General features: G+C 46.1%; 1 protein-coding gene across 2 annotated transcripts; it reads right to left on the reverse strand.

The window, feature by feature from the left end:
- Positions 1–54: 54 nt before the first annotated feature.
- Positions 55–22,209, reverse strand: tpp2 (tripeptidyl peptidase 2). 2 transcript variants are annotated; one of them, XM_060070543.1, is made up of 29 exons: positions 21,946–22,209; positions 19,759–19,887; positions 19,205–19,300; positions 18,763–18,867; positions 17,975–18,099; positions 17,358–17,521; positions 16,803–16,957; positions 15,345–15,421; positions 14,925–15,052; positions 14,086–14,334; positions 13,294–13,409; positions 12,982–13,153; positions 12,508–12,665; positions 12,164–12,240; positions 11,321–11,427; positions 10,057–10,211; positions 8,900–9,016; positions 8,479–8,579; positions 8,295–8,391; positions 7,690–7,827; positions 6,837–7,081; positions 6,511–6,589; positions 6,189–6,227; positions 4,474–4,655; positions 3,999–4,095; positions 3,502–3,632; positions 2,986–3,253; positions 2,541–2,660; positions 55–1,787 (listed from the first exon to the last, which is right to left on the reverse strand). In XM_060070543.1, exons 1-29 carry the CDS (start codon positions 22,108–22,110, stop codon positions 1,698–1,700), a joined length of 3,882 nt encoding a protein of 1,293 aa, XP_059926526.1. In that variant the 5' UTR covers positions 22,111–22,209; the 3' UTR covers positions 55–1,697. The 2 variants fall into 2 exon arrangements, with proteins under 2 accessions (XP_059926526.1, XP_059926527.1); XM_060070544.1 differs by lacking the exon at positions 6,189–6,227.
- Between the last annotated feature and the right edge of the window lie 1,465 nt (positions 22,210–23,674).

Genomic DNA, 23,674 nt, shown 5'->3' on the forward strand with positions numbered 1-23,674 from the left:
CATTTGTACATTTTCGTTTCCTGGACATCTTTCCTCCAGTAAAAAGGTGGAAGCTTATTTAAAATCTTCAAAATCATTTTATTGTCATCTTCCCTCTGTTGATATACATCCATACAGGCGAGGTGAAATAATCGGGGAATAACGTGCCGTCTTTAAAACAATACAACAAAAAAAAACTCAGGGGCAGGACATAACACATTGGCGTTTCCTCGTGTGTGAATCTATCGAGTCGGCACCCAGCGTGCGCTGGAAGTGGAGGACGGACTGGTCCAGATAGTTAAGGCCTTCAAACACTGAACCCCCGAAACACCAACCGTTGGCAACATACAAAACCGACGTGACGGGAACAGGATTGATAAATACACGGGGGATGGAGGTGTGGGGCTTCTAAGGGTTTATCCTGTTATCAACTGCAATTCATATCCTGTCAATCAAGGAGAGGCTCAGCCTATAGGAACGTGTCTGAGGCAACAAGACCCGCCCCAAGAGGACGAGAGTTGTGATAGACAGCTGTCGATGAGAAGGTATTCAAACCTCTGTTGAAGCAATCGCTTTAGCAGTTTTAAAAGAACATAGACAACACTTTAACGACAGCTGCTGAGCTCTCTGGGAGGATCAAACGCTAATGCAAACAGGACGCTGCGCTGTTAAATGATAAAAATTAAAATGGGTAGAAGGGTGCAAGCAGCAAATCACCGTCAGGTGAAGTCTTCCCAGGGTTAAAAAATGTTGTTAAACTCAAAACAAACCTAAATGTTTGCCCCAAACCGTTTGTTTTTTTCCTTCCATATTCAGAAGACATGCATATATGCAAACTAAGTCATGGAGAGTACTAGATACGTTTTGATATTCTTATATTGCCTCTAGATATGTGTATGTACAGTAGATATAGAGGGGCAGTTCACAGGGGAGGATCGTAGAGGGTTCTTCAGACAGTGAGGTGGTGGTGGTGGTGGAGATAGTCTGTCGGTTGTGGTAGAAGGTCTGAATACATCTTCCATTCAGAGATGATTTGTCTCGCCTGTGGCCGGACAAACCCTCCACCATACTAACAGACCAATTGAGTAACCCTCAACCAAACTGTCTAATTAGCCTAGCTTAAGGCGTGTGTTAAGCTAGCGTTAACCTAGCATTAGGCTAGCGTTAGCGTGAGAGTAAGGCTAGCATTAAGGTGGAATTAGGGTCAGGGTTTGGGCTAGCATCCGGGTAGCATTAGGCTTGAGAAAGAATAGGTTCAGGCTTGCATTAGGCTAGCATCAGGCTAGCTTCAGGTTAGCATTTGGCTGGCATCAGACTAGCGTTAGCTTGATGTGACTTCCAGGTCAGCAGCTGGCTGAAGGATCATTTCCCTGTTTTTGGTTTCATCCCCTTTCTTCCTCGTCTACGTTAAGAGAAAACACCACATTCTCATCCTTTATATTGACAGTGTGTGTGTGTGTGTGTGTGTGTGTGTGTGTGTTTAGAAGGGTGTTTGCGTGCGTGCATGTGTGCACGTGTGTGTTAGAAGGGTGTGTGAGTGTATGTGTTTAAGTGTTAAAAGGGTATGTTAGAATGATGCGTGCGTTAGAAGGGTCTGTGTGTGTGTGTGTTAGAAGGACGTGTTCATGTGTTAGAACAGGGTGTGTGTGTGTGTGTGTGAGAAGGGTGTGTGTGTTAGAAGGGTGTCTTTGTGTGTCCGATGGGTGTGTGTGTGCGTGTTAGAAGGGTGTGTATTCTGCAGGGTACAAGACAGGCAGCCAGTTCTGGGTGAAGGTGGCACAGTAGGTCCATCCCAGATGGTGCATCAGCTGGGAATAGGAAACAGGGAGAGTACATCACCGTCAATCAAGTGTTTCAACAGGTTGGTATTTAAATAATGTCTGCGAGAATCCCATTTCTATAACCTGGACACTGAATATGAGATACTGGTTCAGATAGGGTCTAGTAAGCGGTCCGCTGGTCTAGTTACTGATCTCCTGGTCTGGATAGCTATCTTCAAACTGGTCTAGTTAGCAGTCTCTCCACTGGCCTAGTTAGGGGTCTGTCCACTAGTCTAGTTAGCGTTCTCCTGTTCTATTTAGCGGTCTCCTGGTCTAGTTAGCGGTCTATCTCATGATCTAGTAAGCGGTCTATCTCATGATCTAGTTAGCGGTCTGCTTTGTGGTCTAGTTAGCGGTCAACTGCACAGCAAGCGGTCAGTCTCCTGGTCTAGTTAGCAGTCTCTCTACTGGCCTAGTTAAGGGTCTGTCCACTGGTCTAGTTAGCGGTCTCCTGGTCTAGTTAGCGGTCTCCTGGCCTAGTTGGCTGGTCACCTGCTCTGTCACCATCTCTAGTTAGCGGTCCGTCCCCTGGTCTAGTAAGCGGTTTATCTCATCGTCTAGTTAGCGGTCCGTCCCCTGGTCTAGTAAGCGGTTTATCTCATCGTCTAGTTAGCGGTCCGTCCCCTGGTCTAGTAAGCGGTTTATCCCATCGTCTAGTTAGTGGTCCTTCCCCTGGTCTAGTAAGCGGTTTATCTCATCGTCTAGTTAGCACCCCCTGGTCTATTTAGCGGTGTGTCTGACCTGGATGCAGTTCTTCATGTTGTCCTTGCTGGGTTTGTCCTCCGCCATCTTGGACGCATACTTCAAGGCGCGACCGTACATTCGGTTTACCAGCGCGTGTTTATAGGAGAAGGTTAACACCTGGGGGTAGATAGAACATATATTATAACATAAATATTATAACGTAAAGAAACAAAAGTCCTAGCAGGGATAGCTGTTAGCAGGGGAACTGTTAACTACAGCGTTGTTACCTTGGTAACCAACCAAGCGCTGTTACCATGGTAACAAACTACAGCACTGTTACCTTGGTAACCTACTCCAGTGTTACCACGGTAACCAACTACAGCCTTGTTACCACGGTCACCAACTACAGCATTGCTACCAGGGTGACTAAACTACCGTTTTGTTAACCTGGTAGCTAAACGGCAGCATTGTTACCATGGTGACTAATCTACAGCGCAGCTACCTTGGTGTCGGTGAGCTCCGCCCACTTCTGGACCTCCCAGAAGGTTTCCATGAGGTTCTTCTCCAGGCTGGTCTGGCCGTCCTCAGAGCTGCTGCTGCCCGCCTGTTCCTCAGGCCCTTGGGGGCCCTCGGCCTGCCGCTCCCCCTCGGCCTCCCCCAGAGCAACGGCCCCCTCCCCATCCTGGGGGGGCAGCAGGAGCTGGTCGGCCAGAGCACATCCCTTCCTACACAGGGCGTCCAACAGGGACGTCTTCTGCTTCTCCATGTCACTGGAACACACACACACACAGAAAATAAATCGTTTTATATAAAGACGCAATGTGTAAGATTGTCCATCTTCCAGTTCGTAAGTGGAAGATGGAAGATTGCTCATTCTAACTGGCTACAACTGTGTGACGTGGTTTATGTTAATGGTTAGTTTAATTTGTGACTCTATATGGTTCTAGTTTCTATGGTTGAAGTTAATGGTTCTAGCTGATGGTTCTAGGTGATGGTCCAGTGTCCATCCTGCCGGTACCTCTTTATAGTGGCGGCCTCGGGCCGTGGGTCGGTCTTCAGGGTGAGGTGAACCGCCAGAGCCGTCTGGTCGATGAGGGACAGGACCTGGTCTGCTGCCGTCACCACATCAGGGAGATGCTTCACCCGCTCCTGCACACACACACACACACACACACACACACACACACACACACACACACACACACACACACACACACACACACACACACACACACACACACACACACACACACACACACACACACACACACACAATATAGCAACTCAAGGGCCAGGTCGGACAGAAATACAGGAGATACAGAGGGAGAGAGATACAGAAAGAGAGATACAGACAGAGAGAGAATGGGAGATACAGACAGAGAGAGGATGAGAGATACAGACAGACAGACATAGAGAGAGATACAAAAACACATAGAGAGAGAAACAAAGTCAAAGACAAAGACAGACAGACAGACAGACAGACAGACAGGCAGGCAGGCAGGCAGGTGAGTGTACCTTCTCCGCGTCCAGCTGGTGGAGCCTCTGGACGTGCAGGGGGAGGTAGGAGGAGTACAGCTCCCTCAGCTCCTCGTACACGCAGCTGCCTTCCAGCCTAGCCCAGGGAGAGAACCACTCAGCACAGCCACAAACAGAGACTAACAATTACAGTACAAAACTACTAATAGAACAGAGCAAATTATATTAAATCATCATCTTTAAAAGGACATTTAATGGTTCAAATAATAGTACAGATAACGTTCATAAAAGTTATAATAATAAAATTAAAAGTTCTGATAGCACTTATAATAGTACCAGTGTAAGTACAAATAAAAGTACAAATAAAAGTACTATAAATAGTTATAATAACAGTAATATTGGAAGGACTACCCTTAATAGTACAGTATCGTAGTGATTGTGCTATTATAATATTGTAATACAATAGTAACAATAACAGTAATAAGGGAATGAGTAATAATAATTTCATTCAGACTTTGTCATCCACTGTATCTTCAGGTCTCTCATGGCCTCGATGAACTCCTCCTTCACACTCTTTTCCTTCTCTTCTTCCTTCTCCTTTCCTGCCTCCTTCTCCTTCCCTCCTTCCTTCTCCTTGCCTCCGTTCTTCACCTTGTTCGGGGGAGGGATCAGGTGGTACACCACGGGAACCACATCCTGTCAACAAACAAGACACACTTCCTGCTTTACATCGTAGGAGTCCCAATTTGTACGCGACGGGGAGGACATTTACTTTGCTAGTCATCCACATCATCATCCTCCCTCCGCCTGACAACACTTGACCCCTGACCCTAAGCTCCTCGCTGCAGTATGACATCAGAACCTAGGGGACCGTCCACGATCGCCCAACCCCTCGGCCCCACCAAACGCGTGGCAACGCCCCGCATCTCTCTAGCGGCTGCTTGTGGGAGTTCACCACTTTGTCGATGGAAGTGCTCAAAACCAGGAAATTCAATTCCACCACGAGTCCGTATGGTCTGCTGGTACTCACTGAAAGTCGATTGTCCAATCACCGGCCGAATGTGCGCTGCAAGACACGCTAATTTGCATCAAGTTACCTGAAGTTCAACTTGTTCCCCCCCCCCCGCTTTAGACGCGCCACGATGACCCGTCGGCACGTGAGCCTTCCCAGAAGCCCTTGCCCTACGCGTGCCCGCGTCCAATACAAAGTGGATGGGAGGCGAGGGCCTCACTCGGGCCAGGCGCTTGGTGGGGCAGCCGTGAGGGCGCAACTACAGAGTGACGACCAGTGATGGTACACACTCAACATGACGTGTTTAAAACAAGGGCATCCAATTACTTTACTGTCCTTAGTTACTCTACCTTATTCAGTCTGTTGTACAATGTTGGGCTATAATAAGAAAGAATAGGTCTTTATTGCTTAGTTAGGCTACTATATTTCAGACTGTTGTTAAATGTTAAAGTATAAAAATACAGCTTTATTATTAATATATAATATGAAAGAATGGATGATAACGAATCAAGCAGTTGAGAACTTTACTCGATTATTGTATTGCTTTATATTATAGCCTATTTGATTGCTTAGTTTCTGAGACATTTAATATATTTGGTTTGTTTCAGACTGATGGAACATGCGATTATATCCGCGATGATGAATTCAGTCTGACATTTGATATTAGCTTTGTAATCTCAACAGCTCACTGAAAAGAGTATGGACGGAGTTTGTCCTTAATATTGAAAAATGGACAGAGTTTGTCCTTAATATTTAAAAATCAGCGATCTAATAGTTTGAAATATTTTTTCAATGAATTCTGTTATTTCTTCCATCACAGGAGAAGCCCCCCAAGGCTTCTCCTGTCACGGTACCTCCCGTAGTGTACCATCCAAAAAAGTCACACGGTTGGGAGTTAGTGTCTTCTATATTACTGACCACCAGTTCAGATCAGCCTAGCTGCACCATAGCATGTCTATGGTTGCCCTAACCCTGACCCCTTACCCTAACTGAGGGGCACAGGACCACCCCATGGGATTGGAGAGAGACAGAGAGCGAGAGGTAAACTCACAGCGATAAGAGACAGACCTGGTAGAAAAGCATAGGCGCTAAAGAGAGCGAGAGAGAACGAACAAACCCTGGTAGAGAGAGCATAGGAGCCAGAGAGCGAGAGAACCCCGGTAGAGAGACCGTAGGAGCCAAGGAGAGAGTTAAATGGAGTCTATCTCTTCCAGTACCTTCTTAAACTTGCCTTGTCGTTTTGCAGAAGCCTGCCCCTGGTGGTCAGAACAAGACACAGTCAACACCTCTACCAGCACCTGCTCTCACTGTAGTTTACTTTTCTCTTTTTAAAGACACAAAAGGTAGATTAAAAACCAATAGGTAGCGGAACAGAGAGGGAAACTCATTGAGAAGAGTTCTTACCAATCTTTTACTTTTCTAGCACGCAGCTAACTAACGTAGCATGCTGCTCGGTGTGTTATATAGTTCTATCTATGGGTTCTGTGGAGGGCGAATTAGGAGACAGGAAGTCAGAGACTGCAGACAGGAAACACTCACAGCCTTCTTGCCAAACTCGCTCTTGGGAACGACCAGGGAACCGGTGAGGTAACAGCCTGAACACGTTCCCTTGGGAACCCTGAGAGAGTGAGAGGTAGAGAGAGAAAGAGAGAGAGCGAGAGAAAATCAAGTCAGTCAACTTGCTACTTTCTTGTGACTTCAATCCATGGGACAAGAAACCCTGATTTGGCCAATAGTCAGAGAGACCGGTTCATATTAGCCCCTCCCAGAGTGAGCAGGAATACTTTTTCGCCAGGCAGGGAGGGAGGGGTTACCGACGGGCAGGGGGACGGTGTAGAAGGGCTGGGTGAGGGTGGGGGACCTACTTGTCGTCGGGCAGGGAGACGGTGTAGAAGGGCTGGGTGCTGCCTGGACACATGGTGAGGGAGGTGGTCTTCTTCTTGGAGGCGAGCGCGGCGCGGTGAGTCTCGTAGACGTCCAGGCTCAGCGTGCTCGGCAGGCGGTGGGAGACCACGAAGGGGAGGTCCTTGATGCGCTCCAGCTCGCCGGACTGCTCGTGGCGCACCTGCAGTCGGATGGTGTAGTCGCCCTTCTCCAGCTTCAGGGAGTACTGCAGAGGGCGGTCAGGAGACGGGCGGGGTAGAGCTCTGTTAGAGACTAACGTCTGTACATTCAACTAGTCCAGGGGGTACTAGGATGTATCATCCTGTAGAGGGTAAGGGGGTACCAGGGTTATAGCTGTTGAGGGTAAGGGGGTACCAGGGTTATAGCTGTAGAGGGTAAGGGGGTACCAGGGTTATAGCTGTTGAGGGTAAGGGGGTACCAGGGTTATAGCTGTTGAGGGTAAGGGGGTACCAGGGTTATACCTGTAGAGGGTAAGGGGGTACCAGGGTTATACCTGTAGAGGGTAAGGGGGTACCAGGGTTATACCTGTAGAGGGTAAGGGGGTACCAGGGTTATACCTGTTGAGGGTAAGGGGGTACCAGGGTTATACTTGTAGAGGGTAAGGGGGTACCAGGGTTATACCTGTAGAGGGTAAGGGGGTACCAGGGTTATACCTGTTGAGGGTAAGGGGGTACCAGGGTTATACTTGTAGAGGGTAAGGGGGTACCAGGGTTATACCTGTAGAGGGTAAGGGGGTACCAGGGTTATACCTGTAGAGGGTAAGGGGGTACCAGGGTTATACCTGTAGAGGGTAAGGGGGTACCAGGGTTATACCTGTTGAGGGTAGGCGTCTCCTGAGCCCAGCAGTCTCTTGTTGCTGTCGAACATCATCCACAGCTGGCTGTCGAACTCGGACTCATAGAGCAGCTCACACAGCAGAGGGCAGCTAGGGGTCACCTCCCCACTCTTAGGCTGACACACACACACACACACACACACACACACACACACACGTAAACCACTGTACCTCTCTGAAAGGTGTACGTTATTGTCTTACTAGAATATATAATATAGGTCATCTATAAATGAGTTGGGCTCTGTTTCTAGAGGATAAACCCAGATCAATTCTGGTTTTCAGGTATCAGAAGATCAGATTATTTTTTGATACAAGCAAACGTGATATGAAGAAAAGATTAATCATAGGTTTTTTTATTGATCAAAAGAACCGCGGGGTCTCTAGCGGTATCATAGCCGAGTACATAAGATAGTATAGAACGGACCTGGTGGAAGGTGTATGTTATAATATTAATATACAGATAATAACTAACTATAATAATACATAGTATAGAACTGACCTGTTATTGTAGAACTATAATAATATATAGTATAGAACTGACCTGTCATTGTAGAACTATAATAATATATAGTATAGAACTGACCTGGTGGAAGGTGTAGGTGAGCTGCATCTCGTACAGTTGTCTGTTGTCGGGCAGAACGTCTCGCATACCCAGAGCTCTGATCTTATAGTTTACTGGCCTACACACAGATACACACACATCTCAATGTTCAAGCGTATGTTTGTGTACCTGTGTGTATAATGTGCGTAGGTGTGTCTATAATTACCTCAGTGGTTGTACCCAGGACTTGAGTGTGATGCTGGGAGCTACGTCTTCATATCGGAGAGGAGATGAAACCTCAAAGCTGGTCACGCCCTCCGATGCATTCTGGGAAAAGAACCAACCATAGCGTCAACATCCAACATGCTCGTCATGGTGATCAATTGGGATGTAAAGGTGGTGTGTGCGCGCGCGTGTGTGTGTGTGTGTGTGTGTGTGTGTGTGTGTGTGTGTGTGTGTGTGTGTGTGTGTGTGTGTGTGTGTGTGTGTGTGTGTGTGTGTGTGTGTGTGTGTGTGTGTGTGTGTGTGTGTGTGTGTGTGTGCGCGCGCGCGTGCGCGTGTGTGTGTTCTTACGATGTGCAGGGGGGAGTAGTGTGTGTGTGTGTATGGTCTTACAATGTAAAGGGGGGAGTAGTGTGTGTACTTACGATGTGTAGGGGGGAGGGGTGCGTGTGCAGGCCATGGAAGGAGATGGTGTAGTCCACCGTCACATCTCCCAGACTGGCCCACCAGCGAGCGATACACACCTCCACGATACGGCCTGGCTACACACAGACACACACAGAGTTACAAACACAATGTAGACCAGACTATAGATATCAACATGTTGTGACTTATTTTGGGTGCTGCGGGACGTTGGGTGGTGTAGCATGTTAGGGTGGTGTAGGTATCATTAAGTAGTATCGTGGGAGGTGAAGCAGTATTTTTGGGTGTTGTATTGGAAAGTGTAGCAGTGCTTGGTGTAGCAGTATTTGAGAGGCGTAGCACTTTTTAGGGCTTAGCAGTATTTAGTGGTTGTAGCAGGAGGTGTAGCAGTATTTGGGGGTGTAGCAGTGGGAGGGGTAGCAGTATTTGGGGGTGTAGCAGTGGGAGGGGTAGCAGTATTTGGGGGTGTAGCAGAATTTGGGGGTGTAGCAGTGGGAGGTGTAGCAGTATTTGGGGGTGTAGCAGTGGGAGGGGTAGCAGTATTTGGGGGTGTAGCAGTATATGGGGGTGTAGCAGTGGGAGGGGTAGCAGTATTTGGGGGTGTAGCAGTATTTGGGGGTGTAGCAGTGGGAGGGGTAGCAGTATTTGGGGGTGCAGCAGTATTTGGGGGTGTAGCAGTATTTGGGTGTGTAGCAATGGGAGGGGTAGCAGTATTTGGGGGTGTAGCAGTATTTGGGGGTATAGCAGTGGGAGGGGTAGCAGTATTTGGGGGTGTAGCAGTATTTGGGGGTGTAGCAGTATTTGGGGGTGTAGCAGTGGGAGGGGTAGCAGTATTTGGGGGTGTAGCAGTATTTGGGGGTGTAGCAGTATTTGGGTGTGTAGCAATGGGAGGGGTAGCAGTTTTTGGGGGTGCAGCAGTATTTGGGGGTGTAGCAGTATTTGGGGGTGTAGCAGTATTTGGGGGTGTAGCAGTATTTGGGGGTGTAGCAGTATTTGGGGGTGTAGCAATGGGAGGGGTAGCAGTTTTTGGGGGTGCAGCAGTATTTGGGGGTGTAGCAGTGGGAGGGGTAGCAGTATTTGGGGGTGCAGCAGTATTTGGGGGTGTAGCAGTGGGAGGGGTAGCAGTATTTGGGGGTGTAGCAGTGGGAGGGGTAGGTACCAGGACAGGGAAGGCCTCCGTCAGGGAGCCCTTCTCCAGCAGAGAGGCGAACTTGTAGAACTCGTTGGCGCGGTAGGCCTTCTGCTTCACCAGGTGGACCGCGTGGAGCACGAACTTGGAAGACACGTCCCCTGAATGGGAGCTCAGGGTCAACTCTGAAACACACAATACACATACACGTTAAATACACACGTAGACTACTTCCACACATTAGACAAATACTTCCTACATACACTAATTCAATTTACGCATATACACACACCCGTAGGGCTGAAATACAACCTCTCAGCCAGTGTTTCCTGTAGGATTGTTTTCACACATATTTATATACTTTTTACTTTATTCCACATCACAATTATTTTTATTTGGAATAAAAAATAAATAAATAATGATCCAACACATTAATACAGGTCAGAACATTGTTATGTTACAAACAATTTCAGGGCAGTGACGGTCATGTGACCTGGCAGGTCTCATTTTAACGTTTCTTTTTTTTTTTTTTTACTTCTTTCGATATTCAGGTCAATCTAAACCCTCATTGTTTAACATGAATTTGGCTAAACAAATGACCACTGTAGCATATTTAAACACATTTCAAATTGTGCAGAGATTTATTTCCATTGGTCATTCTGACCGGAGATTTTCGGTCCTCCTAATTTTTTTCCGGTCAATGACCGGTAATTACCGGACAACGGAAACTCTCTTTCAAGGGTACAGGAAACATCTCCTTTTCCAGGTAAACATGCTTCCTATAACTGCAGAATGTAGCACTACTTTACTAGCTGTTTGGCTCTCGTTTTTGAAAGCCCCCCCAAAATCCACGGGTTGCCAGCCTATGTACATGCCCTAGACAAGGGGGTGTTCAAACTTTGTGTGTTTGGGTGTGTGGACCACTATTTCTCATCATGAATTTGCAAGGACCACCTCATCATACACATAACAAAATATGTCTACACACAGTCCTACCTGAATTACCCGCACCACTTAATAGGCCTACTAGCACTAAAAATAACATTATAGCATCAGTACAACAGGCTTGTTAAAAGAAAGTTACATACATATTTTTTAATTTGTATGGGAATTTCCTGGTTAAATTAATGCTAAAAATAACCTATTATTTTATTTAGCTATTTCACACACACACACACACACACACACACACACACACACACACACACACACACACACACACACACACACACACACACACACACACACACACACACACACACACACACACACACACACACACACACACACACACCTGCCCAGGAGGCGCCTGCTGGGACGGTGATGAAGTGCCGTCTGATCTGACCCGGCCTGAAGTGGACGTCTGAGAGAACAACCTCCTGGTTGGCCCCCTCACTCACCCTGGGAGGGGGGGGGGGGGGGGGGGGGAGATACAGACAAGATGTCAGACATGGTGACGGAACGACGCAGACGGACAAAAAGAGAGATCGTTTTTAACTCCTTGTAAATGTAATCCTGTGGCTATTGCCAGACCAAGCTCAATCTGGGGAGGCTGCTGTCATTTTCTTCAGCACAAGAGTGATCAACAGGCCTAGTTCAAATGACTCTGCACGCAATTGGCTGCTTGCCGTGGCTTCCCTGTCGTCATTGTGTTAAACCAGCCAATAGCGCACCAGGGGGAAGAGCCAGCTTGGTGATTGGCTCCCGCATAAGCGTATCGGAAGCAGAAAGAAATGTATTGCTCCTCTCCAGACCCTTCTGCAGGGCGAATTCAAATCGCCGGCAGAATGGGCTGGGGCTACCCAGTCTAGGTAAATGTGTCAAATACATGTAAAACTATGTTGACAGGAGGGGGAGAGGACAAGAGGAGGCAGCGAAAGGGGGGAGACAACGGGAGGAGGTACAATAGGAGAAAGGAGTAGTATGTGAAGGAGGAGACTAGAGAAGGAGGCGAAGGAGTCTGAGGTAAAGAAGGAGGAGTTGTAAGAAGAGACAAGAGGAGGGGGTAAAGGAGACGAGGAGGTGAAGGAGGAGGAGACAATATAAAGGTGAAGATAAATAAGGGGCGATGAGAAAAGGAGGTAAAGTAGGAGACAAGAAGAGGTGGTGATGAGGAGGAGACAAGAGGAAGTGTTACCTGGTTGGGATGATAACGGTGATGGGAACCCTGAATAGAGGACCACCCCCAGGAGCAGATGTATCATAACCCAGCACCTACACGAGCAGAAAAACACACACACACACACACACACACACACACACCCACAGTTACCAGGATTCAGTGTTTAGTAACCAAGAAACGATATGTTCGTATTGTTAAGATTATGAATTGCGCCTTTCTAAAAGATGTCTCTATTTAGTATAGGTAATGTTTAGTCTTTCTCTCTCCGATATGCAACATGAAGTCGCTCTCCTCCTCTCTCTCATATGTGACGCATATTCTCTCACTCTGCTATTTATAACTTCCAGGCTCTCTCTCACCTCGGTGTAGTGCAGTCCTTCCCTCAGTCCCTGGGGGTCGATGCGGAGGTGGAAGTGACGACATTGGTTCATCAGCTCCAGGTGGGCGGGGCTCTGCACCCATGATGCGGAGCAGGTGAGGGCCAAGTGGAGCTGGAGGGAGATCTTCTCAGAGTTTTCTACACACACACACACACACAAATATCAACACAAACTATCTCATGAGATCTGTATGTGCATGTATGAGTGTGTTTACCGCGTGTTTGTATGAGTGCGTTTGCGTGTGTGTGTGTTTACGTGTGTGTGTGTGTGTGTGTTTACGTGTGTATGTGTGTTTACGGGTGTGTGTGTTTACGGGTGTGTGTGTTTACGTGTGTGTGTGTTTACGTGTGTGTGTGTGTGTGTGTGTGTGTGTGTGTGTGTGTGTGTGTGTGTGTGTGTGTGTGTGTGTGTGTGTGTGTGTGTGTGTGTGTGTGTGTGTGTGTGTTTACGCACCTGTGTTCTCTGGGAACACGGGTTCAATTCCCACACAGTGGTCTGAGGGTGCCAGGATGTGGGCAGGGTCCCTGAGGTAGATGCCTCGCTGCGTTCCCACGGTTACGGAGAATCCCAGGTGGCTTGTGGGTAGGGAGGCATGCTGCGTGAGGTATTCCAGAGCCCGTTCCACCTGCAAGGAGAACAACGTCAATGAGCTGGGAGCTAACAATGCTAACAAGGCTAGCGGTAGCACGCTAGCAGACAGGGCAGACGGACAGGACAGGAGAGAGGAAGACCGGAAGTAGAAGGTGAGCAGGCAGGAAGGCGTACCTGGAGGATTCCGTAACCCTGAGCGAACATCTCGATGTCCTCCACCCTCTGAGCGGTGTTCTCCAGCGCTCTCCTCACCCCCGACACGCTGGTACTGATGCCAGTCTGCTTTACACCTATACACATCATATACATTATACACACACACACACACACATCGCTCTCCTAACCCCCACCCACACACACACACACACACAGGTACTGATGCCAGTCTGCTTTACACCTATACACATCATATACATTACACACACACACACACAACGCTCTCCTAACCCACACCCCCACCCCCACCCCCACCCCCCCACACACACACACACACACACACACACACACACACACACACACACACACACACACACACACACACACACACACACACACACACACACACACACACACACACACACACGCCAGTCTGCTTTACACCTATACACATCATATACATTATACACACACACAACGCTCTCCTAACAACCCCCCACACACACACACTGGTACTGATGCCATTCTGCTTTACACCTATACACATCAAATACATTATACACACACACACACACAACACTCTCCTAACCCACACACACACTGGTACAGATGCCAGTCTGCTTAACACCTACGCACATATTATACACACACACACACACAACGCTCTCCTAACCCACACACACACACCAGTCTGCTTTACACCTACACACATATTATACAAATAAGTTGGTGACGTAAGGTTGATAAGAGATATTGGTAAGGGTATGGGTTAGTGCTAGGGGTCAGGGTTAGTGTTAGGGTCTAACCCACCTGAGAGAACCAGTGCGATGCCGCCGCAGGCGTTGGGCGAGGACATGGAGGTGCCGTTCATCAGCTGGGTCCCCCGGAGGGTCCAGTTGGGGACGGAGGCGATGGCTCCCCCCGGAGCGCTGATGCTGACCCCCAGGGCGCCGTCGATGCTGGGTCCCCGGGACGACCAGGTGTACTGGTTGGCCGGGAGCTTCTCCCTCAGGGAGTACTCCGCCACCATCATGTCGGGGGTCACGTAGGCCCCAACCCCTGGGGACCGACGGAGCACGTTACACACCTCAACCCCTTACCCTCGGAGCCTATATAACCCAACCCTCTGCAGACGGCAATGCTTGCATAGTCAGAAATAGGGCTGACCGATTCATCAAATTCAAACCGTCATCGCTATGTAATAGAGGGGTTCGATTTGCCATTTTTTATATTGTTACTGCCTTGGGATCAGTAACTTAAGATTTGAATTTATTTGTATTTTACAATTCAATAGTTAAATTAAGATGTTATAATATCTAGTATAACTTCTAACCTACCCATTACATTAGTGGGAGTAGTAGTTGATAATAACCTACCCACTACACTAGTGGGAGTAGTGGTTGATAATAACCTACCCACTACACCAGTGGGAGTAGTGGTTGATAATAACCTACCCATTACACTAGTGGGAGTAGTGGTTGATAATAACCTACCCACTACACCAGTGGGAGTAGTGGTTGATAATAACCTACCCATTACACCAGTGGGAGTAGTGGTTGATAATAACCTACCCACTACACTAGTGGGAGTAGTGGTTGATAATAACCTACCCATTACACCAGTGGGAGTAGTGGTTGATAATAACCTACCTATAACACTGCTGGTGGTCCCTCCAGGGCAGCCCACCGTGGACAGGCAGGGTCCGTTGTTCCCGGCGCTCGACACAAACATCACGTTGTGTTTCTGCACCGCCTCGTTGATGACCTCACAGATCCTCCTGGACCAATCGCAGAGGGGACACAAGCCGGTGAGACCACATGACATCATCACTGGCTGACATCACTAGAGGACAGATGACATCACTAGATGACATCACTAGATGATATGACATCCCTAATTGACAGAGGCAGTCACTAGCTGATGTCACCACATGACTAGATATCCCCAGACAACATCACTAGATAACTGATTAAGTCCCTAGATGACACCATTAGATAACAGATTAAGTCACTAGATGATATCCCTGGATTACTTTGATAAATAATAGATGACATCACTAGATAACTCACCCTGAGTTGGGCCAGTGTGTGGCCTCTCCGTAGCTGTAGTTCACCAGGTCACATTTGTGTTTGATCACCTCAATCATCTGAAGTATAGAACATACACAGTTCATATTGGAGCAGATTTATGATTGACTGAAGTTTGTCGTTGTACACGTCCTAGATCCTAGCTGAGGTGTGAGCCTTGGAGTGGTGGAGTCAGTGCTTTCCCCCCCATTGACTCCCATCCCTAAGCTCAGTGAGCACCTGCAACAGTGTTATTTTGAAATTGACACGGCAACATCATTTCTTGCGCCATCGACACAAAACTTTTCACCAAACATAACTTCAGCAGTCGGTTGCACCAGCAGAGCGTAAAGCCCATCATAAGTTTGGGTGCAAAGTTTGCCTTAACCCTACGATCGACCTAGCTAGTTTCAAACTAGAGGTGTTCTAAATTTTGTTTGCACCACCAAAATTTAAATTTTAACGTTACTAGTAGTGCGTAAATTGTACCAGTGTCGCATTTAATGACGTTTAGATAATTTCAAGCCAATCATTGACAGCCAACAATGTAAACAGGAAGTACCGGCACTTTAGCACACAAATGAGAGGGAAAAACAGGTTTGTGGTCCGTTGGGGACTTGATACAGATGTGCGTTCCGTCCACACAGCCTGACACATTTGGGAAACCATCGATCTGATAAAATTGTTGGCGGACATGGTTTTGTTCCGCAGGCTGTACAGGGAAGCAAACATATGTGTTCGGATGCCTGCAGAGACACACTGCCACAGCTCGAACCGCTCTGCAGACAGTAGACTGGTGCACATGAACGAGTCACCAACTAGGTTTTGAAAAGACCCAGTGGCAAAATATCTCAGAGCCAAGCACACTTGAAATCGCTGGACTTGGAGCCGAATTTCGGTTTGTGTTGTGCTGCAGGTCGTTGTCAAGAAGGCCGGTTATTCTAAGTAATTTGTCCTGGCAAAACTGAAATTGTGCATATAAATCTACATCATCATACAGATGAAATGGATCGATACGGTCACGGACAATCCGTTCCCGACACAAACCGCGTTGCAACTCCTCTCCCCAATGCTCAAAACGAATAGCCATCTTTTGTATTCAAATCTTTTAACGTATTTACCGATCTTTATCGTTAGAATGAAACTTACCCCAGCTAGAGGGGAGGTGTAAAATATTAGTTATAACTTAGTGATATGTTGAAACTATCTGCTTGGTGCAACTGCTATTTTTTTAGCAGAGTGTAAAGTCGAACGTTTGGGCAATTTACGTTCACCCTAGCCTAAGTGGGACCTTACGTTCTGCTGGTGCAACCAGCTGCTGGTCCCTGGGCTACAGTAAGCCGGTGTTGTGTTTGATCTATTAACGCTGGCTTATTTGCTATTTGCTCAATTCATTCAAAATCAGCACCTAATAATAATAATAAGAATAAGAATAAGAATAAGAATGATAGCATTACTTACAGCCCGTATGAGCCCGGTTCCCGTCTCCATGGTGCTGAGGCGCGTGTCTCCGATCTTCAGGGCCAGGATCTGAGCCCCGGGGGCCACACCGTTACGCTTTGGGTCGTCTGGGAAGCACCCTGCAGCGATGCTGGCCACGTGGGTACCGTGAGCTCCTATCAAATACACACTATATATCAATACACTGCAACAATGACATGGGTACCATGAATACTATATATTATACTGTATAATATATATAAGATACCTGCAACAACGCTAGCTAAATTACATAATATACAATTGAATATATATCACTATAGATTATAATATATTATATTGGGGCCTTCTCTCTTTTACACTATATAGCCCCACAGTCCCCTGGGCGTTTGGTCATTAAAAGTTCTACAAGTCTGCCGACTTTTGTTGTTTTCGTTTTTCAGATACGGCCGAATTGGTCAGGGTTAAAAAAAAAAAGAAGCATAATACTAACAAATATAATAGGGTTCCTACGGATTTTGTAGGACCTCTAAATATGAACATATATAGACACGCATGTATTTAACATCAGATTACCTCCGCTGGTGACGATGCACAGTGTGTTTCCCTCGTCGTAGACGTTGACGGAGTAGTTGAGCATCTCTGCGTTGCCGAGTGTAGCATACTCCTGGTTTTCTCTATAGGAGCTCAGCACCGTACCCTGGGACAGGTCCCCGCACTCAGAGGTGTCCACCACCGCCCTGGAAGATAAGGCCAGGGTTACCCCAGCCGCAACCTAACCCAGACACTTACTCACCACCGCAACAGTTACCCCAACCCAACCCTAAACACAGGCAGTGTGTACTATGGTATTGTATACTATATATAGACACCCTGCAGTGGTGCTAGCTGCATGGGTACCATGAGAGCCGACAATTAGTATATCACTGATATATATATATATATATATATATATATATATATATATATATATATATATATACACACACACTATAGACTATTGTTTATATTCTAAAGACATACATGCACATGCATGTAGATATAGATATAATATACTTTATTTCAATACATGACGTCATGGGTACCACGAGCTGCTACACTATAGCTATCTCTATTTATATATCTATAGCTACCAATGTTAACCCCAACCTAACCCTAGCCCCGAGTAGTGTGAACCATGGGGGTACTAGTACCTCCAGGTGTCTCCGTCGTTCCAGAGCAGACAGTCGTACACGGGGCCTGGGTCACTGTACTTCTTCTCCAGAGAGGCCAGGAGCTCCGAGCGACTCTGCAGCTCCTCCTTCTGCAGCTTCTCCAGCTTCAACAGAAAACAACTACTGAGAAACAGACCCCAAACTCGGTATCGGGCACAATCAGATGTGACCAACCGTGGCTGGTACCACTGCCACTCAATCACTTTTCATTTGTTACTTAGTTCTTATTTCTGTTTCTTATTTTCTAAACATTTTATATCTTCACTTTATATCGTATTGTAGCTGCTATATTTGTTGAGGTGCCAAGCATAAGAATTTTACTCTTGTGCACTTGTACAATAAGAACGTAATAAAAGTTATTCTGATCTGACGTGGTATCTGCAGCGCTGCTTGAACGCTCAACGTTCAGCGAGCATCCATCCAGCCTCATTCTTCTGCTGCTACATTCAAACTCTTGACCCTCATTATCTCATCGACAGTTATACTCCCTCCAGATTCACATTCATTAACACTTCACATGATCTCATTATCAAACCCATAGACACAGTGAAACATCAATGGTGCTTCGGTGATATGCTACATTAAAAAGTAAATGACCAACATATTATGATATCCTATACAGTACATTAATACAGATTATAATATTACAGATGTGTTTAATGGATTCAATTAATAATGGGCGTGTAATAAAGATTATATTATTGATAATATGAATATAGAAGTGTCGATAGAAAAGTGTAAAGCCTGCATGAGATGAAAGCTTGTACCTGGGAAGGGGTGGGGTGAGCGAGGTCAAACTCATCCATCCTGCGACTGACCTCTGCTAGGGCAGCTCTGTGGGGGGGGTCCCACAACTTCTCCTTACGCTCTTTCTACAAACGCACACCCACCACATGACTCTTTATACAAACACACAAAATCACTCTTTATAAAACCACACACATCACTACACACAATTGACCCTTTCAGCAAACATATCACTCTTTCTACATGCACGTTATTCTTTCTGCAAACATCAACATCAAATACAACCTCACTCCTTCTATCAACACAACTTTCTGCAACCACACACACACACTATTCCTTCTAAAAAACCCTCATACAACAATACTCCACATTCAAACATCAACCTTCCGACAAACATATCACTCTTTCCAGTGGAATTGTAACGGTAATCCCGAACTTGAGAGTGAATTACTTGGTGGGTACCTGTATTCTCTCCTTCAGGGCCTTGGGGAATATCTCGTAACCGTTTTTAACTCCGATGCGGTACTTCCCTGATGGATTGACCCAGCACGGGGGGATCTGCAGGGAGACACATAAGAGATGTCAGATGAACATAGGACATTCAAGGACAGAAATGGGAGAGAAGGAGGGGGGTACAAGCACTGTGATTGATGTCACTCACAGGCAGGTGCTTTTCTACATGCCTTAAATACTGAATGTTAAAGTACACTAATCATTGGCCTCAACAGGATGTACCTCCATAATCACACACTGGCCTCACTAGGATGTACCTCCAAAAGGTTCAAAGGTATGTTGTTCGAGAGTTTCTAGGGTGTGTGGTACATTGTGTTGGTTCTAGACTGTTGGCTGTTGGTTCTTGAGGTTCAAGAGTGTTGGTTCTAGGGTGTGTCGGTTCTAGAGTGTGTTTTTTTGAAGAAGATGAAGGCTGTGTTGGTTCTAGAGGCTCTGCAGTGTTTTGGTTCTGGAGATTCTGGGGTGTGTTTGTTCTAGAGGTACTCGAGTGGGATGGCTCTCACCTGCAAGGTTCTTCCAGAAAGGCCGGGGATTGTCCCATCCTTGGGCTCTGCGACGGTGGTCATGTTCACATCCCCGCTGCCCGTCGTGTCGATGATGTCAACGATCTTCGGCTTTCCCTCTGTTGTGACCTGGAGGGAACATACAGCAAAATGGGCTTATTATATACTCTGTTGTGATCTGGAGAGAACTGACGGAAGCAGGGTCTTATATACGCTGTTGTGCCCTGCAGAGAACCGACAGCAGGCCTAATTTACTCTGTGTTACAAAAGAACACATTTGTATTGAATTGTTTGGCGCCGTGCAAAGCCCAATCACAGAGTTTAATCATAATTTCATGCTAAAAATATATAATGAAATTTTATGATAACTGATTTAATTTGCAATGTAGCTGCTGCCATGACCTCACACATATAATCATGTGGTGCAAGGTAACCAATCGGAAATCCTGCTTAAAAATTCATCAATAACAGTTTAGCACCTCACTTACATGGAGAGTGCAAAATGGCATGCATTGAGCCAGACCTGGGATTTTGCGTCTTGTTACAAGGCAGGCCTACTAATGTAAAAAGGTTAAAAACTTGTCTCCCAAATCAGACTTCAGATTAATAACTAAAGTGTTACAGCAGACTAGATCAAATCTGGGTTCACTTTCTTTCGCTTGTTGTTTCTGCCCATCAATTAGACTGCTGGAGGCAGGGAGGGATCTCTAATGCCGCGTTTCCACTGCAGGGTGCGGTACGGTTTGGTTCGCCTCAGTCCGGTAGGGAGGGGGCGGTATAGCCCAGCTCAGTTCCGAGGTTGCGTTTCCACCGCCAACAGTACCCTTTATGTTAGGCCGGATGTCGATCGCCGCGGCAGCTACGTTTTACGCGACATGTTCATTGTAAAGAATAATACCTCAAGGCTACTGTTTGTTTGTTTTTATCCCCACGTCGCCCGGAAGTGAAGATTCTGTCGACCAATCAACCGAGGGGGTGTGTATCTCTCAGCACCCCAACGGAGGAGTACTGAAGGTTAGGGCAAAACGAGTACGGCTCACGCCCACTTTTGGCGGTGGAAACGCAATCCGTACCGCACCTTTGCGAACCGAACCGTACTGCACCCTGCAGTCGAACGGCGGCATAAGTGGGTAAAAGACTAACAGTAAGACAAACTCAGCCAACAACATTAATATTTTTCTGGGGTGAAGAAAAGCCAGGACACCTTACATCTTTAATAGAAAGATGGTCTGTAAAAGGTTTCACGTCAACACTGTGTAGACCGCTGTAGAACTACACAAGGAAATAAGGTTACCCAGATTACTAATAAACTGGTACAGCAGATGTAGGACTGCTGGATCCAATATTACTTATAAACTAGTACATGCTGCCAGTCTCATAAATAAATAAAAAAATACTTCAGGCATGCATAGTGTTGGAACCGTAATGAACTGTAAACCCCTACAATTGTATGATACTTGTGTGAAGGTAACCTCCATAATATAAAATATATATACACACACACAATTCAAAATGAATCGGAATAGTTTCTACCAGCTTCCTATGTTAATAGAATCCTAATATGTCTCAGTGAGCCCCCTGTGTGGTACTATAACCTTTAAAACACATGTCACTGCCAGAGAAATGAGTACTAGATACATTGGGGTTATGAATTTCTGATGTTTAGTACTAGATGTATACAGAATATTATATTATTGATTATGAACTCGTTAGTACTAACTAGACTATATAGTATCATAGCAATTATTAAGGTAGTAGCTTAGTATATAGTCGTGTGATATTCATGTTTGTGTGTGCTTTTAATAACAGTATGCCACTCAATTCATGGTTTAGTGGTTAAAGTTGAGTAACTCTAAGATTATGTAAATTAATCCATGGTAAGTAGTTAAAGTTGAGTTGCTATTAGAATATAGAAACACATATATGCTTTACTGGTTAAAGTGGAGTTACTATAACAATATTTGAATCAATACATGTTAGTGTCTGTGACAGTTCGTAAATACATACAAGTTTGGGTAGTACAGCTACTAAAAAAATGTTTTAGCGTATACCGTTCGTTAATAAGTACATGATTTGGTGGTTATATTTGTATTATTTGAGTGTTTAAATTTACTACAGCGGTTTGAATGGAGTACGAGGCCTGTAGTTAGCATTAGCAGCTAACGTGAAGCAGCGGGCTGGATTTACCTGCAGGCCGGGGGCCCCGGGATCCACCCCGGTGTCCAGGACAGCGATGAGCACACCTCGGCCGTCATACTCGGGGAAGCGGGAGAGATAAGAGGTAGCACCTGTCTCTTTCTTGGGCAGCAGGCCGTGGAAAGGGAAGGGTTCATCTGTAGAGAGAGCAGCCATGGTGAGGGTGAGGATGGATAAAAACAAAGCAGGGACTGGGAGCAGATCGGCGGGGGACAGACAGCAGATTGGCAGACCTCAGTGACTACTCTTGGGGGAGGGGGGTGAGAGGAGGCGGGGAGGGAGTTAAAGGGCCCGTAGCACTGCCAACAATATTGTTTATTTATTTATTTTATTCATTTATTTAACAGGGACAATGTACAGTTAATAACCGTCCCAGAATAAGCTAGACAGATACATTTTCCCTGGGGACCTAATGCTAACGTTCAGTTTAAAAAAAATAATACGTCATAGCCCCTGTGTTGCACTAAACAGTGGCCTCTGGTGGAGGCTTGTTTGCCTGCTGTTGTCTGAACATACGGAGATGCATTATGTACTGTATATTTAAATATGGCCATATATCTCACTGTTCAACATGCAACAGGTTTTGTTTACGCACAACTTTTTTCTTACACACACAACAAATATTCAGCTGTTGCAATGATGCGCTGTTGTCAGAGCAATTTGACAAAATGTTGGGTTCCTAATTACATTTTCTTGGATTTATTGAAAAAAAGTTGATGAAACGTAATTTTGATCTTCTGTGGTATCATTGTTTCGAGGTGGGCATCGCTCGAAGAGTGGTAAATGTTCAACACGTGGTTTATTCAGAGACACAAGGTAAACGAGCTTGCATTTCTTTAATAGGTCCATGGCTTGCACTCTGGAGGACATTCAGGAAGCATCTGGAAGTGGGCGGAATGGTGAATAAGCCACGCCTACAGGTTTTAATTTACCCCTGTAAACCTTCAGTCTGTCTTTGCATGGGTTGATTGGCAAAGAGGCCATGCCTGTAAGGTCTGACTTATCTCAAAGCAATAAAACTGTATATGGTGTTGTGTGGACCACTCCATGTGTAGAACAAAAAATTATTACAGGACTTACACAGGTTACAAGACTGTGTATCGGCAGTCATCATTAGTTAAAGGCGCTATAAGAGGGTTTTATTAGCTGCTGGGGTTATCTAATATACCGGATGGGGGTATATAGCTATAGCTGGGGATATAGTGTACTTGCTGGGATTAAAGATTACTAGCTGGGGTTAGAGTGTACTAGCTGGAGTTACTAGCTGGGGTTACATACTATCTGGGGTTAATGAGTACTAGTTGGGGTTATAAATTAATTGCTGGGGTTGTAGTTTTTTAGCTGGAATTAAATAGTTCTAGTTGGGGTTATAATGTATTAGCTGATGTTTAAGTTTACTAGCTGGAATTAAATAGTTCTAGTTGGGGTTATAATGTATTAGCTGATGTTTAAATTGCTGGAGTTATAGAGGACTAGTTGGGATTATAATGCAACAACATTTAAAATAAGTATTTAAATATAACCTTTTATTTAGCACCCTTACCTTATTTTCTTTCACACACCCCCTACCCCCCCCCCCCCCCCCCCCCCCCACCCCTCTTCCCCACCCTGCCTCTCGCTCTCCCCTCCCACCCTTCCCTTCATGTTTCCATGGAGACAACAGAAACAGATGATAACAGCCTCCCATGTCATAAAAGTTCAGTGGGGAGAAGAAAGGAGG

The sequence above is a fragment of the Gadus macrocephalus genome, chromosome 14, assembly GCF_031168955.1.
Source record: "Gadus macrocephalus chromosome 14, ASM3116895v1".
Taxonomy (NCBI): Eukaryota; Metazoa; Chordata; class Actinopteri; order Gadiformes; family Gadidae; genus Gadus; species Gadus macrocephalus.